This window comes from Camelus ferus, chromosome 13, assembly GCF_009834535.1.
Source record: "Camelus ferus isolate YT-003-E chromosome 13, BCGSAC_Cfer_1.0, whole genome shotgun sequence".
NCBI classification, from domain to species: domain Eukaryota; kingdom Metazoa; phylum Chordata; class Mammalia; order Artiodactyla; family Camelidae; genus Camelus; species Camelus ferus.
Window position 1 is genome coordinate 21,649,127 of NC_045708.1, and position 19,565 is coordinate 21,668,691.

The following is a 19,565-nucleotide window of genomic DNA, read 5'->3' on the forward strand; positions in this document are numbered from 1 at the left end:
AAATGGTATGAGCCAGTGGTAGCCAATTTGAAGGAGGAGAAAGTGGTGCCCAAGTAGACATCCATATAGACATGGAGAGATCCTTATACATAGGTCATCTCAGTCCTCACTAATCCTCAGAATGCCATGGCAGCTCCTAAGAAATACTGATTCCAAAGAACAACCCACCACCCCCACCTCTAACAAGTAGTCTGGAATGACCAGCCATATCTGACAATAACTGCAGTGTGCTTTATCAGGGTAGAGAAGACAGAAACCAATGAAGGGCTTAAATAGAAGGATGAGAGGGTAAGATCTGTATTTGAGAGTTTTCTTAAACAATTTAGGTGGGTGGAGGAGGGGGAGAAGAAAGGAAATTCGGAGTATGTAAGAGAACAGCTGCAAGAGTCTTGGTAAAGAATGTAAGGATCTGGACTACAGCAGACTAGAGGTAGTAGCAAGACCTGAGCAAGAGGAGAAAGTCCCAAAATATGTATGAGCAACTGGGGGGCTCAGTGGATCAAAAATATCCATACAGGGGTAAGCTGATTAATTTGCCTTTAACTATGCTCAAGTCTGAGGTGATAACTAAGCAGAGATATCTAGCTGGCAGGTAGATGGCCCTGGAAATCAGGAGAGAAATCTCCACTGGAGACATGGGATTCTGAAAGAGTACAAAGAATGCATGCCCATCAAAATGACTTTTTAGAAGGTGAGAAAATCCGTCATGCAGCAGAATGTCTCACCTAGTGTTGCTGCTGCAGCCAATCCAGCTGTGTAGGGGTCCGTCCCTGGGGGTGCAGCACTGATGATGTATGGATTGGGGACAAACGCAGCGGGAGCTAAACCTGCTGAAAACATACCTGTCAGTAAAAACAAACGACTAAAACTGCAACCCTACCAAACATCTACACAGTTTGGCTATTCATTGCTATAGGTGAGGAAAAAAAGAAAATGAAAGGATGAGTTGAGAGTAAAACGGAATTTTTAAAAGATAAAATAATCCCTATACTAACGTTTACAGCGACATTTATCTATCATCCTTTTTAACCTTTGCTAAAAAGTTACAATTAAAACTGCTATGCAGTTTTAAATTCAGCACAATTTCTAAAAGACTATCAAAATTATAACAGGCTAAAATAAGGCAATTTAAAAGACTATCATGGGATGGAAGGATGGGTTTATTTTCATTTAAACAATTTTCCAGTTTTCCTCAAAGAAAATGTATGAGTATTTATAGACTACTATCTACATCTATAAATTAAACCAGACCCTTTATGCCTAAACTTAATAGAGAAGATCCTTTGACAACACAGGGGTTAGGGGCACTGACCCACACACAACCGAAAATTTCGTGTATAACTTTATGGTGGGCCCTCTGTAGTCACAGTTCCACATCAACAATTTAACCAAGGACCGTGTGGTACTGTAGTACATATTTACAGGAGGAAAAAAAAATCCATGTACAAGTGGACCTGTGCAGTTCAAACGTATGATGTTCAAGGGTCAACCGTATATCTAGGCTGGCAACAAGTCTTTCTTCCAGAGCATACCACACTCCATGACTAGTGATCTACTATCTGTTCAATCATGTCATTTTGACACAAAATTTTTTTTCTATTTGTACTTGTTTACACTTACAGCCATTTGTTTCAAAGAGACTCGAAAAGAGTCTGGAGGGAAAGGTATAGGTAATAAGACAAAAACACGTATATTAAAAAATTATTAAGAATGATAGGAAAAAGGCAAAGCTACTTTAAAAGCCAGTAATTATCTGAGAATACTTTTTAAAATTTTCAATACGTGCTACTTGGAAAATAGGTTTACAGGTACTACTTGCTACTTAATAAGACGTAAAGTTGATTTATCTATAGTCTATACAATCCCAACAAGGACAAAACTGCTGTTATTTAACTGAGTTCACCCACCCTGCCAACAGAGCTTATGCTAGCCACTGCTGTAGTAAATATCTGAAATCCTGAAACTAAGAGATCTTCTTGATTTGCACCTCTTGGGGAGTGATGGAAGTGTTAGGTATCTTCATTGTGGTGGTGGTTTCATAGCTGTATACATCTATCAAAATTCATCAAATTGTACATCTGAAATATGTGTAGTTTAGTGTACAGAAATTATACAACAGTTGTTTTTAAAAAAAAAAAAAAAAAGAAAAGAAATCTTCCGGGTTGAGGTCTAGAAGACATGTCAAAAATGAAAAACACAGAGAAAGACAACTGGACGAGAGTGTCTGACTTTGATAATCAGTATGTACTACTGGGTTTCACGGGAGCCATCTCTCCTAAAATGGGGGCCATACTCAGAAGGGAGCTACACAGGCTTAAGGACTTACCGATGTGGGGCTGATGAGCGGCTGCCAGTGCATACTGCTGCTGCTGAGCGGCTGTCAACTGCTGGACAGCAAGGGCGTTAGGTCTTTGGAACAGCTGAGGGAAGAAAAAGATAGGATTAACTAAAGTTAGAGAAACTGGTCTCAGGAAATCATTTTAAAACCACTTTGAATAAAAATTTCTATAAACTCTTGTTTAGATATGACACTTTAAATAAAAATGCTCTCATGCTCCATCCCATTCTCATGGCATCTATGATGCTTCTTAGTTCCATTTTCCCTCTTTCTTTACCTCAATTCTGTGCACCCAGTTCCCATGTGCTGACTACTTCACAGATTAAGTGACCCCTGAACCACAAACATATATACAAATGCCCTAAAGGTTGTCTGAAGGTCTGAAGGTCCTGCCTGATCCAGGGCACACTTAAAAACTAAACAAATGTACTACAAACCACTTAACACGGTGCACCTTGTGCTGTTATCTCCCATCTGTTCTTCTGAGACCCCCTCCCACTAACACTCTGAATTAATCCTCGCCTACTCACATTCTGGACAGGAAAATGAAGAGTATTCATTTCAACCTCTTACTGGGGATACGATATTGGATACCCTCCTCAACTAGTGGCTTATCATAATGGGCAAACTGGACAACTGTGCCGTTTTAGGGGGCTCCCGAGTTTCCAAGAATACCAAATCTTTTATATATAAGAAATAAACCAACATAAGTATAGCTGCTACTAACTAAACTTGGATTATGAGCTCAGACGTAGCACACTGCTTAGTTTCCAAGAAAAGGAAAAGAGTTCAAAGACCTTGACAATAAAAATATTCCAAGATTCTCTCCTCTTACAAAGCCATTCACTCATTCACCTACAAATATTTATTAAACAAAACCTACTAGGCACTGTGCAAGAACTAGGGAAACAACACTGAACAACATGTAAATTCATACATACATTTTAGTATGAATAGTATTGGTACTAAGAAGGGGGGATACCTGATTTGGGGTTGCCCTGATGTGCCTCCTTTAAAGGAGTCATACTGAAGACTACTTTATTCATTGAAATCAGCTTGAGAGAATTAACTAATGGAGCCTCCCCAAGAAAAGACCTTCAACCTACACACTCTTTCTACAGGACTTTTCGACAACTTGACAAACATCACTGGATGATATATAACAGACACCATGAATCTTGAATTACAGATGTCCTCATAAAGAGACCTGATAAGGAGATAATGTCATTCTGACGACCAAGCTTAATTATTGTCACAACTTAATGTTTCCCTAGGTGGTGGACATTATTACATGATTTGGCTACTTCTGTGCCTCAAATATGAGTAGAGTGATTTTAAATTAAAAAAAAAAAGGTGACTATCTTGAACATACTGGCCAACTTCATCTGTTACCTCTCTATATATTCATCTTTTTAAAAACCAAAGTAAAATAAGTCTTTGCTTTCACAATATGAATGTCAAAAGTAAACATATAGTATATATTTCAAAAATACTTTTTAAAACTTTTATTTTCAAATGCTAAAGAAAAGCTCCACTATGATGCTGGTAAAAAGACAGTGCTACTTTATAAGCATTGAATAAATATCAAGGGTTCAAAAGAAATACAGGAATCTATTGACAAAAATACCAAACAACTGATCACGCCAGGAAGGGAGTTAACCAGTATTATTCGGTAAACTATGACCTTGTGATTTTTGGCAAACTAGTTTCACATTTCTGTTTCACCTAAAGGACAGTGTCTTGTGGTGTTCCTACCAAGAGGAGGCAACCACCCAAGAGGGGCAACCAGGAGGCAGGAAACAAGTAAAATAATGGAAATTTGTTTTAAAAATTTTTCTAAGGCTGTAAAAATATCTCATATTTCACTAAATATCTACTGTCTCTTCAATGCATCTCTGGAATTTTCCTAGCCTAAAACCTTTTGAAATCTCAGACACTGCTCACACTAGTCTCTTCCCTCTACCCTTTGCCCCTGCTGCAAACAAAATAACTCATTTCATTCACAAACATATTCTGAGCACCTGTTATTATCTAGGTGCTGTGACATGAAGCTAGGGAAATAAAGATAGTGGAATAAAGACAGTATGATAACTCTTAAGGTTATCTCAATTTATTAACCAAAAACAGTACTCCAATAGCACTCCATATGACTTATCCTCACTTCATATGTTTTTAACATTACAGTAACATTATATAGGTATGTACTGTATCTGTAAATATATATATAAATACAGTGTGTGTGAATGAAAGTAATCATTCTGCAAAACATTAGTTCGCTGTTCTTACACTTTTAGAGCAGGGACTACTACTTTTAACCAAAAACATATAAGCCAAACAAGTTTCCATATATCCTGTGTTTGACAGTTCATTAACAGCTCAATGATTATGACGAACAGAGAAGGAATTATTTTCAGTGCATTTTGCAGTAAACATGAACATTAAGTAAATTATGCATCTACAGCAGGCAGATTTGATTACAGCATACATTACAGCAATTCTGACACATTCTCTTTAAATAAATGACCCAATATTAACTGGTAACACAGGGTATTCACAACAAAACTGGGTAATTGGCAAGTGACGGATTCCAAAGAAGCCTGAAAACTCATACAAATGTCATCTACTGCGCAAAGCAATGAGCTCTGCTAACATTTTCATGATTTTCACAGAGCAAGCCAATAATAACTGAGAAACACAATACTGTGAGATTTGAGGGAAATGTTTATTTTAAGGTCAGTATAATGATAAATATGCCACAATTTACTGCAATTTGTTTGGGTGGAATTCGTAAGTTGTTTAAGAAACTGAATGCAAGAGAAAATATACCAACTATTTCAAGCTTATCAAGGTTCCTAAAAAGAAATACTGAAGGCATAATTTGAGAACCATACAAGCAAGCTGGTTCAACTCCCTTCTCTGTCACTATATGACCTTACAAAAGATATTATGGAGGGTTTACATTCCAGAAATGAATCTGGGCAGTCAAAAACACCCAACATGATGACTGGCATACAACTGGCACCTTATAAAAGACAGCTATTACATAATACTATTGCTATCAGTAATAATTATTGGCATAATACCACTGTTGTTGAATTTTCAGAATCTGGACAAGACTAACCTTTCCCCAAAATATACTGCTAGCCCTGGCTTCTTACCAGTTTAAGTCAATACACATAGTGGAGGGGGGATAAGAGCTCAGACTCTGGGGCTAGAAGACCTGGATTCACATCTCAGCTCCACCAATGACTTTGTGCATGACACTGCACAGGAGACTCTGTGCCTCAGCCCCCTCCTCTCTCTAACAGGGACAATAAGGATATGCCTAATGCATAAGGTTGTCGTAAGTATTAAAATCACTACACATTAAAGTACTTTCAAAAGTCCTTTATGTGTGATGTTCTTTCTAATGAATGAGGAGAGCACGCCCTCCCCCAAGACACAGCCTTTCTATGGGTCGCCTCGTACAGCTCCTCCCCCAGCAAGGCAGCCCAGGATGGAACACAGAAAGCAGAGGGCAAGACTTTGCTGAGTCAGTGTTGAAGTCAAAAATCCCACTGAGTTCATGAGCACCAAGAGCCTGCTGAGGTTACAAAGATAAGAGGGAGGGAAGAAAGACCTTTTTTGTTTTTGCTGTTGATGAGTACTTTTTAAAATATACACCATGTAGAAAAAACTTGAATTTGAAGGTGAGACAACTCCACACATCAAAGGGCTTTGTGTGTCTAGTACTAAGTCCAGAGGAAACAGCCAGGAGCTAGAAACCAAAAAAAAAAGATGTTTGCATAGCTTCTAGTATATGATCTTTAGTATGCCTCTTAGCTTCATGGTATCTTAGTTTTCTTATCTATAAAAATGTAATAGCTGCCCTACCTCATGGGGCTATTGTCAGAATTCACAGAGCCTTCAACACTAGCCTTTCAAACACTAAGGGTATTACATCAATAGTGGGACTATAAATTTTTAAGAAGAAATTACATCTTGAAATTAGTCCTCAGTACATGAAATTTATGAAACTCTGTTACTATCTGAAGCTTCTAGATCAAAGCCCATATTTTGACCAGTTTATCTGAACAACTGCAATGATCAACTAATAATTATAATTTAACATGCTGCCAAAATTTTTTTAATTCTTCATATTTCTCTAGCAGATGAAGACTGATTCCAAAATAAACGATTTCTAAATAAGTTGAGGAAAAACAAAATACACTCTTCTACCAAGTAAACTAGTATCTTTTCAGAAAACATCATATTGTAAAATTTCAGCAAAGTTAAATAACATGATAAGTTTCAACTGACCGAACTGCTAGGTAGTCAGCATTTTAACAGTGATTACACACATGGCACTGACAGAAAAATCCTCCTCTCATTTGTAAACTGAAAAGAAAACAAAGCATACTAAACACCTATATTAGGGGGGTGGGAAGGGATAGACTGGGAGTTCAAAATTTGTAGACATGGACAGGCATATGTAGAATAAACAAGATTGTATTGTATAGCACAGGAAAATATATACAAGATTTTGTGGTAGCTCACAGCGAAAAAAAATGTGACAATGAATGTATGTATGTTCATGTATAACTGAAAAATTGTGCTCTACACTGGAATTTGACACAACATCGTAAAATGATTATAACACAATTTAAAAAGTTTAAAACAAATAAACTCACATATTCAGATTTATGAATATGAAAAAGACTAACAAGACCCAATGTTGCCAAGGGTGAGGGGAAATGGACAACTGTCCTTACAGAGGACAGTTTGATACAGGAAACCAATTTTTAGGATATTAAGGAAATGATCACACAGGTGGAATAGTCTCAAGGATATTCATCAGAGCATTAAACAACAGAAGGGGGTGGAAACAAAGTCAATATTCATCAACGGGGCACCAGTCAAGTAAAATATGGTCACTTAGGTCTCAGTTTGGTTTTTCCTGTTTGTGTTATTTAGAACGGTAGCCACTAGTCACATGTAACTAATGAACACTTGAAATGTGGCTAGCTACACACCCAATTTCAAAGATACAATTATTTAAAAAGATGTTAAATATTACATTAATAATTTTTATTTTGATTTTCTGTTGAAATGATTTTTTATATATTAGGTTAAATAAAACATGATTAAAATTTTTTTTAGAAGTATATTAAAACTCTGCACACATTTGGCCTCAAGAATGACATTTAAATCACTACCACACTTTCAAATGCAATGCATGCCAACTTCCTCTCCCAACTGACTGGGGCTTTCAGAGTCTGTTTCTTTGTTAAAAATTCATGCTTAACAGGTTTGTTTTAGTGTATCAGTACCAAATTTTGTAAAACATGCCACATCATTAGGTTATTTTTTTAGACGAACTGAATCTTAAATAAAGAACATCAACAATTAACCAGATTAATCTACCTGATTACCAATGTAATCATGGCTTTGGTTTGTTTCATTGATTGTAACATAATGAAACCTAGTAATAATTTTCTAAAATATACTTAGATATAGATAACTGCATAGCTATTTATTAAAATAAAGACTGCTCAAGCATCATTGCACAAAATAGTATGAACACATTGTATGTGATCTGTTCACTGTGTTTTCCAGGATTAAAGAGAAGACAATGAGGGGAAAGTGATAAAAAAGGGAGATTATTCCAAGATATCAATAAGCATTTCAAAGTACCTTAAATTAGAGGTTCTTAACCCTAGGTCTTTGTACCTAGGACAGGTAAAATTATCTTTTTCATGAAATTTAGCATGTCCCTCAATAATTATTATCATACACAACAAACCACAGTAAAATTAGTGATACATTTGTGATTTAATCACCAGTAGAAATATGTATTTTCATGTTACTTTACGATTGCTAGACATCTCAAAACCTTGCTTATGCTCATTATGATAGCTAGTACAACTACTTCTGTTTCATGCACAAGATAAAGAAGCAAATACATATCAATAAATGTTAAATATTGTTACAGCTATTGTTATATAACTGGCTTCCTCTGTAATCCTATTCACACTGTACATTTTGAAACATTATTGTGAGAATCTAACTGCTAAGGGGTTCGCGGCACAAAAAAAAGAATCCCTGCTCTAAATACATCTTAGGTTAAGTTTATGATTAACAGTGACTAGAGAAGTAACCTAACTATCCAAGTCCCAAAGTATTTGTAAGTACAATTAGTTTGTAATGAACTAAATAAAAATTACCTTTTCTATGTTTTCAGGCTGCTATATATTATGTGTCTAAATATAAGACGATATTAAGAGTTATGAAATCAACTTACCACATGAAATGAAATGAAATGGGACACAAGAAGGAATTATTTATTTCATTAATTTCCAAATCAGATTCCCTCATAAAATCACAAAGCTACCCTACCATAAATTACAGCAAATAATTCAAAACAAAAATCCTCTGATGCTCATTTAAGAAAGCCGTGATAAAAGAGCAGAATATACAGAAAAATATGTACCACACTAGAACTTTGGTTCAATCCTTACAATCATTAATACTGTCTGTACTCAGGCATGGCTCTCAAGGCCTCTGTGACCTGGATTCAATAACCAAATGCACCTTTTCCCTCTCTCTGTGTATCTTCTACTCTTGTCAACCTATGACCATACCATGGGCATTTCCATCTCCATACCTCTGCTCTCTTTAATTCAGCAATATATATATATTCCACTCATCATTCAAGTTAGGTCTACGCAAACTTGGTCCTCATTGAGCCATCCCTCGGTCTGACAGCATCCCTGACCAACCAACTTAGTACTTAGTTCCTCAACAGTTCCATAACTGTTTCATGTATGACAGTCTTACGAACACTAGCTCTGTTCACTATGGACAAAACTTCAATTTCTTGGAAGGACACAAGAGTCAACAGTTAACTGATTGATATGGGTAAAAAGAATGTCTATAATTGCCACGAAACTGACACTCAGCACACACACACATAAAAAACTAAACCATGATTACTTTAAAAGTCATTACTTTTTAAATACTTTCACATGAAAAGTCATTACTTTTAAGAATGTTTTGTCACTGCCTATAAGGCAACACAGCAAAGTCAGTGAGACAACACTATCAGTGCAACCTCATAAGTCTTTTTTCAACCTCAACTACCACCTAGGGTAACTATTTATACATTATGTATTGAATACATGTTAATTTCTAATTTTAAGCCTTGTTTACTATTTCCTTCAGCTCAAGATCCACCTCTTCCATAAGTCCTTCCTTTCCCAAATAACAGAGTACACTCTCCCTTGTCTAAGGTTCCTAGGACATGGACATAAATGGTCTCATGACTTGTCTTCGAGTATCTCCTTGTACTATTTAAATGACCAATTGAGTCATAATAACTACACTGAGAGCCATGGGGTGGGGAGACACCATTTCATTCCTGAAAGATACATTTGGCTATAGGTGACAACAAAAAATGGGAACAGAAGGTTATATTCTGCATCTACAGATCTCTGATCTCCCTGAAGTTACCCACAAAATTAGGGTCAAAAGAATTGTATACGTTTTTCTAATGAGAGGACTATGGCTTTTGATCAGATGACAAGAGAGGGCTCTGACCCTAAAAAGGTTTAAACGTTGATTCAGGAGGTAAATTTCCTGGATATTATACAGGTCCAGTTATTTGTCTAAGAGGCACAATCTAGTGGGCTAGATCTAAAGGATTCACATATTAGAATACAGACAAGGCTTCAGAGTGGCCTCCAGACCTCTTAGAAGGCTAGTTTCAAGTTTTAGCTTTGGGAAGTATATTAAATACAGAAGATGTTCTAAGATGATAAAATGGGGATATGAAAAAGCTTCCCTGAAAACTTGATCCACTAAAGTAAAGCAGAGGACACAGAGGGATCAAGACCCAGGCCATACCCTCAGGGAGCTTACAATCTAGCAAGGACTATCAGACACGTAATCATAGCACAAAGTGTTATGAACATGTAAAGAACACCATATTAAGAACGTGGTGATTCCTTTTCTTAAGGGAAGCACAAAGCACTACAGAGTTCAAAGGAGACAGACATGACAACTTTTTGATTTGAAGATCAAGAAAGGTAACAGTACTGGAACTGTCTAAATTAGTAGAAATGGAAAGGAGAATAAAATGAAATAAAAAGCAAAAGGGTAAAAAATATTAGAAGGCTAAAAAATAAGAACAAACACCAATTTCCAGTATAGAAAGGATCCTTCCTTCTTAATAACTACTGGTTTCTATGCAGGAGCCTTTGGGAAATTAAGTCTTGAAGATACTTAGGAGTCTGGGGCCAATGGTCCCCAGGAATGCTATTACAGTACCCTGTACAAGAATGTGTATGACAATCTACTCAGAAGAGCAAGAATTATGAGCCCATGGGACAAAACAACATGATCACATCCTATGATGGTGGTGTATCAGTCTAACAACGCTCCTATATCGCAGCAACCAAGACATGCATGGAAAGCCAGAAACCAACAATAGTTTACCTTTCAAAATAATAATGTTAACTTCCCAAAACTGCTGAAATGGGATACATGGTGAAAGCACTCCAGGTTTTATAAATGTCACTGGGTGTTGCCTCTGATGTAACCATGTTTACTATTTGTAGATATGCAAAAGTACATTTCTGTTCAAGTTCTAATAATTACTCTCCTCTAAAATTGATAAAACTATTGTGAAACCAAAGATCAATAAAGCAAAAGAGAACCCTGGCTCTGATTATGAAGTAAAGAACAATTAGACAAAAGAGAATTCGATTTCTGTTCATAAGAGGCTGGAGACGAAAACTTCTTCAACAGCAAGCAGTTAGACTGGGTTAGATAGGGAATGCAAACTAACAACCAAAAATGGCTGGAGTTTAAGGCTGCTAGGGAAGTTTGGACCTAAGAGACAGAGTAAAAGAAAGAATTCAGATAAAACTTCCTGATGTAACTAGGTTAGAGGATCCTAAATAGGAACAGCCTACACTTCATATACCTCAATTTAGATAATTATCACATTTACATTCTAAGCTGGACAAGTTGAAGTCTACATACACAGTAACAGAGTGTCCCTATGTTTGCTGATATGACACAAAATATTTTTAAGTCTAGTATCTCCTCAGCACTTGAAGTAATGTCTGGCTTCACTCAAAACTGCTGTTTTGAGGATTCACTGTGAAATGAATGAACAGTGAAAGAAGACTACTTCCTATAAAGAACACAAAAAAGCGCAGGAAGTCAATTCTTATGGAGAGGTGGGTATATCTACTGGGAACTACAGGGAGAACAGTGGACACTTTTAGATTACTCTCTCCGGGAAAAAGAGTTTGTTAATGAAACCTCATATATCCACCTGATATGATCACAGAGTATGCATATCACATTAATCTCTTTAAAGGGATTTGTTTCTGTAAATTTCATGTGGTTAACTTTATTATCCAGTTATCTATCAACTGAAATTCATTTAACATCAGCCGTTTATGACAACAACTAGAGATAGTATGGTATAACTGATCTACAAAGACCTAAGTCAACTTCTCCCATAGACATATTAATTCTAAACTTCAAAATGAGATTTTAACCTTTCAAACCTAGTTTATATTTATGTTCCAGTTCAAAATTAAGGATTAGAAATGCATGGCCCATCAAATTACTTACAGCCACAAAGGAGAACTTGGGATACTTAACATGGTCAGAAACCCTTTCTATAATTCAAACAACTAATTTTCCTTTTTAAAAAAATTGAACAGAAGAATCAGTAAACCCCAGAGTTAGTCATACCATGCCTTCAAAACCAGAAGGCACACAAACAATTATTTTCCAAGGACTTATGAATAAAATAAAACCTAAGTAATTTCACTGTAGACTTTATATTGAGTGATGTATGTTTTTCCCCAATCACATTCTAATTCTTTCAAAAGGTACCAGGTACGTTTGTTATCTGTAGTAAATCACTTAATTAAAAGATAGGACTAATAGGACATCTGGCACTGGACACCTGACAGTGGTAGGTAAGAGAGTTTATTATTTAAAAAAAAAACAAACCAGTAGCATCACAATCACATATCTTCACTGTGATTAATTTAGCATTCAAGAGGTTACACCACTTCACCCCCTCCACAGGCCCTGTGACAAGAGAGGGGCCAAAGGAAGTACGCAGAGCTGGGTGGTCTCTTGCCAATAAACCTCAGCACAGGAATCACCTTCTTGATGGAAAGATGCAGGGGCTTTGTAAACCACACCACTGTTAGGTTAATAAGGAACTGCTATCAAAGACCTAAAATAATGCCACCCTCCTCCCATGCCCCCATTCTCAGTTACTTGAATAATGTGCTGGCTGGAGGGAGAGTAGAGAGTGACAGAGACACACACAGTACCTGTTGTTGAGAATTGTAGTCAAAAAGTCCCACAGTTGCTGCTGCTGAGTCCACAGGTACCTGCGTGCCTGAATAATCAAACTGAAGAGGCTCCATGCCCACATGTTCCATGGGGTCCAAGGGGACACTCTGGGACTCCATGTTGGAGAAATCCTCCACAGGCTTGGCACCATTGGTGCTGGTCAGCTGGGCTAAGCCCTCAGAACCATTCTGGTTTGGACCCAGAAGATCCACTTCATTAGCAGAGTTCTGGCAATTACCAGGGGTACGGCTAAACAGAGAAAGTAAAGGGCATTAAACCTTATTTTGAGCGGGGAGGGACACTACAGCAACCTAAGTTTAAGGACATCCTTGACACAGCTTATTACTGATAGTACTTAATACCAGTTCTACAAAATGACCAGAAAATGGTGCTTACACGTTATATCCTATAACATGACTCTTCTATTGACTGCCTTCCCATCAGAACCCACCTCTTAAGTTTACAATAACTGCTATTAATTTACGATCCCTTTAACCAAGGGGCCCAGATTTGAGGAACACTGGATGAACTGGAAAAAGTCACTGCCTGTGGCATCCATGAAAAGAGAGATCCCAAAATGCAGGTAGTAAAACATGCCCACCAAAAGCAGCACCTACTCTTTAAACAGTCAATGGACAAAGTAGTTTCTAAGGGGAAATTTCACATCTGAGAATGACTCTATTTCAAAGAAAAAAAATTTTTTATACAGATGAAAAACAAATTATATTTGGGTACCACTGGCCAATGCTAAAACTGTCTCCCCTTTTTCCCTTCTAAGAAACCAGAGCAGATTATTACAAAATAAATTCATCATCTAGGATAAGCCTCTGCTAAGGAAACAACTCTAAGAATTAAAAGTAATGTGAGGGTATAATTTATCATACAAACCAGGACATTCCTAAGAACAAAGGGGGGCACTATTAATAAATACCCAGGACACAGGTATAAACAAGTACTCTCCTGGGTAATCCAGCACACACGCTTTACAGGACTACATAATTCCAATTCAGACTAACAAAGACTAATATTATATTGTAGTCAGGGGAGTGGAGCAGTTACCTTCTAAGCCTAAAAGAAATCCTATACCTGGTACAAATTAAAGCTCTTACACACACACACACACACACACACCCCACACACACCACCCACCCACCCACCCACACACCCACACACACCCTACCACTACCACCTGTCCCGAAGTCAAATACCACAAACAATGCCACAAGCTGCTTGAGATTCAGGATGGAGAGGCTACCCAAACTCATCTGAAAGAGCTTATTTAAGTGTTTATTATATACCCTGTGTCTCAAATTTCTTCCAAAGACTGTAATTCTTTATACTCACAAGACACAAAACTTAAATTAGGAAGACTGAACAACTGGACATTGTTCTACAAACAATGGCCCAAAATACATTAATTTTGGCTTTGTAGATTATTAGGATAAGATATGTGTGTTGACACACACATAACAGCTTTAGACTAACATTAAATTATTCAAAATTAAATTCTCTAACTATACACACTAAGGATTTTTAAATTTTTAAAATTATATATCATTACTAAAGGTTACTTACATAAATGAAGAATACTTGCCAAATGTGGAAGACAAATAGACACAGTATCATTTTAATACTGTGCATATTAAGTTACAGGGTAAAACCTGCAAATCAATCATGACCAGAGATGGAATGAGAGGCTTTTATGGAAAGGATACGATTAAGAACAAGTCACTTGAGCTACATCTCTGGTTCTTGAAAATGAAGAAAATGATACTTGACCCATCTACCTCAAAGGGAGTTTGAGTCTCAAGTGAAATAATGCATAAGTCCTCAGCTCTTTTTCCCTCTAACATGCCAGAGCCATATGACACACTTCCATCAGTAATCATGATTTCTCCCACGATAGAGATTTGGGAGAAACTTGGGAGAAGTTCCGAGGCATCCATCCCAGATGATTTTGAAATTTGAGAATCATCGAAATGATCTTTATGTAATCATTCTGCAAACTGTAGGGCTCTACATAAATGCAAAGTCTACCATTTTGGAAAACACCAGGCACTGACAGATCTTAGAAAATTCTACCTTACCAGTTAGTTAATTTAAATCTTTATGGTATGGCCTACACTAGACCCAATTTTTAAAAACCACACATAGGGAGAGAAAAAGAAAGCTAAAATCAAAATAAAACTAAATCAAAACAAAAACCCACAGCCCCCATTCAAAAATCAGAAGTGTAAAACATACAAACCTAAAATCTTTGACGTCTGCGTCAATCCCATTCTGCACTGGTAAACCATTGGTCTTGTCCATCACATCACCCTCCTCCTTCAAATCTCCTAGCTTATCTCCATCAAACGTACCCTTGTTCTTCTTTTCACCTTTGTCGTTTTCATCACTGTCTGCATCCCTTGGGCCCTGTTTAAAAAATAGCTTCAGCTTCACTAATCATCATCAACTAATAATAGTGGGTAACCACTGTGGACGCGAGACTACACTAAATGCTAATTAGAAAAGGATAGTGCCCATGCCCTTTCAAAACATTACAATCTAATTAACAGACAACACAGAGGCAGGAACACTGCAGAAAGTTTTGCCAAATGGGGGAGACAGACATACATTTACGTTACAGAGTTTAGGACAGTTTTATTATACCCCGTGTTCCGCCACCCCATTTTTTTCCTTCCTACACAAAGCCCAACCACAACTTTTAACCTCTAGGTTCCACTTCTCTACCCTCAAATCTAACTCTATATAACAGCATGATGCCTAGTAAGCCCCAGGTATGGCAGCTAGCAGTACAGTTGGAAAGTGTTAAGCCTACAAAATAAATTTCCTACTTCACCATTACCTATGTAAACTCCTCCCTTACTTCTGAATATTGAGATAAGTGTGGTCTAACATCATTCCAATTAAATTCATTACTCTATACTTTATTTTGGAATATATGTCCTGCCAATGTGCACCACCACCACCCCGTGCTACCCAATGTCTCACAGCTTACTGCATCAGTAATTCCCCGATCATCCTTAAGTTGAATTGTTTTAAACCTTCAAAACATGTTAAATTTAACTGTGAACTTCCTTCACAAAGCGCACTCTAAGAAGTGTTTACCAGTTGTCTTCCACTGCCTGTCAGACATACCAGGGGGACTACATGAGAGCATGTTAAGTCAAATCATTGATGCAACAGAATTTATCTCTGAAGTGCTTCAAACTACAAAGATTGAAAGACCGGATCTAAAAGAATTGATGTAGTGCCAAGCACACTGATGTTTTCTAAGAAAGTTAAGTCTGTCTCCTCTTACCAACAGCCAAAGTTAAGATCTGAACACTTAAAGCAAACGTATCTTCATTTCCAAAAGAAAAGAAGGCTTGGTACAGTGACTTGACATGGTACAGAGGGCTTTGCAAAACTTTACCAAAGGGTTAAAAGTAAAACCAGAGACAGGTAAACTTTCATGTCCCCACCAGTGACTTCTGGTTTAAGGAAGAAAACAAATACACCTGGACCAAAAGAAAGTTCCTGGGGAAAGGAATAATCCAATCAGAAGATGGTGAGAGCTGCTACACAGCACTTTTAGTCACCACAACCAAATTTCATTAAAGGGAAATCACTAATGGTAACTAGAGCAGACACTCAGTTGTGAATGGGTAGGACTGTAAATGCAAAATAAACAAGATGCTCTCAAAGTAGTTCTTAGCCATCTCTAGTCCAGAAAGACTAGACTCAGGGACCCTGACTCTCAGATCTTTCAACTACCAGTTCAGAGCCCATTTTACTTTCAACATCATTCTCTGTTCAAATGAGACACAGAAAAAGAAAGATTTCACAACTAACATGAATAAAGGAGTACACATAAGAAGGAACTTAGGATATACAATTTAGTTTCATGTGGCAGAAAGTTGGTAAACTACAGTTTTGGCAGTAAATGAGATAAAATTTTACATCTTCAAAATATAAGATTGTTATTGGCTCAAAAAGAGTGAATGACAGCCAATCAAGCATGACACTGAGATCCCAAACCAGATATGGGACTATGACAGGATTCTAAAGACAGAAAGAGCTTTCAAAATGTCCAGAGATAATAGCTCCCTTCTCTTGCAAATGTAAAACTGACAGAAGCTATTATTCATTTTCCTATCTCCAGCAGCAAATTCAGTGCTGGAGAGAAGTTAAAAAAATATGACAAAGAAAATTGAAATGACAAAAAACCCTGCAAAACTAAACAGCTAAAATAAGAAGGGTCCTCCCATTATCTTTGTCATCAGGTAAGAATCCAGGAGGTGGTGATAAACAACTCTATCTGAATTAGACACCACTAATGTCATTGAGTATCAGAAGAAGCATCCTAACACACTAAAGTAATCTTCCACAAATCTACAAATCAAGTCACTGGCTCAGGAGGAATGGTTCACCACTAATTTCTCACAAGGAATTCAAAAAGTCTACAAGTTAAAATGGAAAGGAATTATAATAAAGGCAGTTGGGAAGTTTCATCAACAAGGAAGAAATCAGAGTACAGAAGAGACTCACTCATCAAATCAACACTCTTCACTGTGTTTCCTCAGTGACACTTTAAGAAGGCCTGCTGAGAAGCTGTTAGTCCTTCTGTAAGCCAACTGTTCTCGCCTAAAAACTTAGTCACTAATACTTACATTCTCAATTATACTGTCAAGGGCTAGATTTTCAAAGATATCCCTGAGAAAGACTATTTTTTTACCAATACTGCACAGCCCATTTATGTAAAATACAGCTACCTGGTTTTCTACTCTGAATAGGCTAATCATGCTTCAGCAGAATAGCAGGTTCCTTCTACATGAAGATGAGAGACCCAAGGAAGGCTTCCATACTTGATCTGAATGGGTTACATGGGGTGTTTTCATTTCGCAGAAATTCATGAAGATGAACATTTCTGACTTCTACACTTTTCTGTATATGGGTATATTAAAAGTTTTAACAAGTTCAGTAAATCAACAACAGCCCTAAATTAAAATAGTTTAAGTCTGATTTGTAAATGACACCAAGAGCACAAGTGGGAAGCTATTCTATTAAAGGCTGTTATTAAAAGAATATAGAATATAAGGTTCAGGATCATAAAAATGGTCTCTTAGAAATCTGAAGACCCTAGAGAGAGAATGCGGGTAATGTAAAGACCCTAGAGAGAGAATAGGGCTGGTATGTTTCATGGGATTTTAAAAGTTGTTTTAATATTTAAGACAAGGCATTCGTAGCTATGTGGTCTTTAGGAAAATACTAGCCCCAACTGCACAGAAGCTACAGTCTATCTCAAATGCTAACACTTACTGGTATTTGGACAGGTTATTAAACCTCCTTAGTTTTCTTGTCTATAAAACAGGGATCCTTTGTTTAAAACCAAATAGTTATAAACATCAATGAAATGATGCAAATGCAAAAGTTTTGTAAAGTATAGATCGTTTTATATAAATGTAATATGATACTTGTAAAACTACACCCTGAGATGGCATTTCTTATGTAACATTATCTATGATACTAAGATTTAAAATCTCCAATGTTTCCACTAAGTGGTTTAACTCAAATAAAAGTGTACAGCCAATCTGACCCTCCACAGATACTGCCATTTTCACAAGGCAGTGACTCTAAGGTTTATGTTGAGCATCACAACCTTTTTTTTTTTTAATTTACAAGTGTCTGTAGAGGTTCCCACAAATATTTTTAAAAGCTTCTCCTACAACTAGCACTCACAACTGAGAACCACTATAATTAAGTCCAAATAAGCATCATAAAGGTAGGGGTTATGTTCTGCTTTTTTGTCACTATTACCTTGGACATAATAATATTTTTAAAAGTCTACTGGCTAAATGGAAGGAAAAACTAGGAAAGATTAATAGCATCCTTTTGTTGAGGACTTCCTTTAAATGAATATCAACCCGAATCTGTAAGCCAAATACAGGCCCCAGTGAGTGCTCAAAATACAAGTGGCCAAACGCAATGAAAACTCCCAAGTGGAGCCAAGAAGAGTTCTTGAAAAATCAGATCCCAGATCTACACAGAGGCAGAGGAGTGCATTCTGTTGCTAGATATCAACGAACAGAGGGAAGAGCAGACAGAAAGAATAACCATGTACTATGGAGATCAGTCCATCCATTCATAGCTCAGCTTTCTTAAAAGCCTCGCATAACAAGAGGAATCTTTCAGGGAAGATCTATTAATTCTGAATGAAGTCGGAGAAATGAGAATTTAATTTCTACTGCTATTGTAAAGATCTTACCACATAGCTCCGTATGACAGAAGTCACATTCAATGAGATTAGTAATTTTCCTCTCTTTTTTCTAAAAAGGAATATTTTGTGTATTTGCTTGACACAGAGTCCAGAAACCATAACAACTAAAATATTGGTCTCTCCTGGGTACACTTCTCAGTTTTTTATAAAATGTCAAAAACAAAACAAAACAAAACAAAAAAAACCTCAGAATGTCAATTTTCTTTTAAGTTCATCAGTATATAGTTCCAATAGTAATATAAAATTTCAAATATTAAAAAAATGAGTAAAAGTTTCAAATTACTAGTCATGTGAATTACTTTTAAATTTACATATTAAATGATTCTGTCGTGAGAAACTAACAAATAAGCCAGTATAGCATATGCTATAGTAGAAAGCAATATAGTTAAGAACTGAAATTAGAACAAAGTTTGAATCCAGGCCCCACCACTTCCCTTTTAAGCTCATTTTTCTCATCCATAAATTCATAAGGACAATATTTACTTCGGAAGGTTGTTTCAGATATTAAATAAGGCGATTCACGAACATGCACTTCCTTAAAAAAAAAAAAACTCTTAAGAGTATTTCATCCAATTTTCACATTTTTCCCACTGCCTTTCT

General features: G+C 36.7%; 1 protein-coding gene and 1 long non-coding RNA gene across 18 annotated transcripts in view; one reads left to right on the top strand and one right to left on the bottom strand.

The window, feature by feature from the left end:
* PUM1 (pumilio RNA binding family member 1) overlaps positions 1 to 19,565 on the bottom strand; it is a 117,287-nt gene that overhangs the window by 44,306 nt on the left and 53,416 nt on the right. For 11 of the 17 annotated variants that reach the window (XM_032495723.1, XM_032495724.1, XM_032495728.1 and 8 more), the window contains 4 exons: positions 14,952 to 15,118; positions 12,682 to 12,952; positions 2,327 to 2,420; positions 726 to 842 (listed from right to left, as the gene is read on the bottom strand). In XM_032495723.1, the coding sequence (XP_032351614.1) occupies positions 726 to 842; positions 2,327 to 2,420; positions 12,682 to 12,952; positions 14,952 to 15,118 (649 nt within the window). The remainder of the gene's footprint in view (positions 1 to 725; positions 843 to 2,326; positions 2,421 to 12,681; positions 12,953 to 14,951; positions 15,119 to 19,565) is intronic. The other 6 variants (XM_032495734.1, XM_006176168.3, XM_032495727.1 and 3 more) reach the window with 2 other exon arrangements.
* On the top strand, positions 274 to 18,790 carry LOC116668323. The gene is made up of 3 exons (XR_004325475.1): positions 274 to 430; positions 11,799 to 11,803; positions 18,779 to 18,790. It is a non-coding gene; the product is annotated as an uncharacterized LOC116668323 (long non-coding RNA).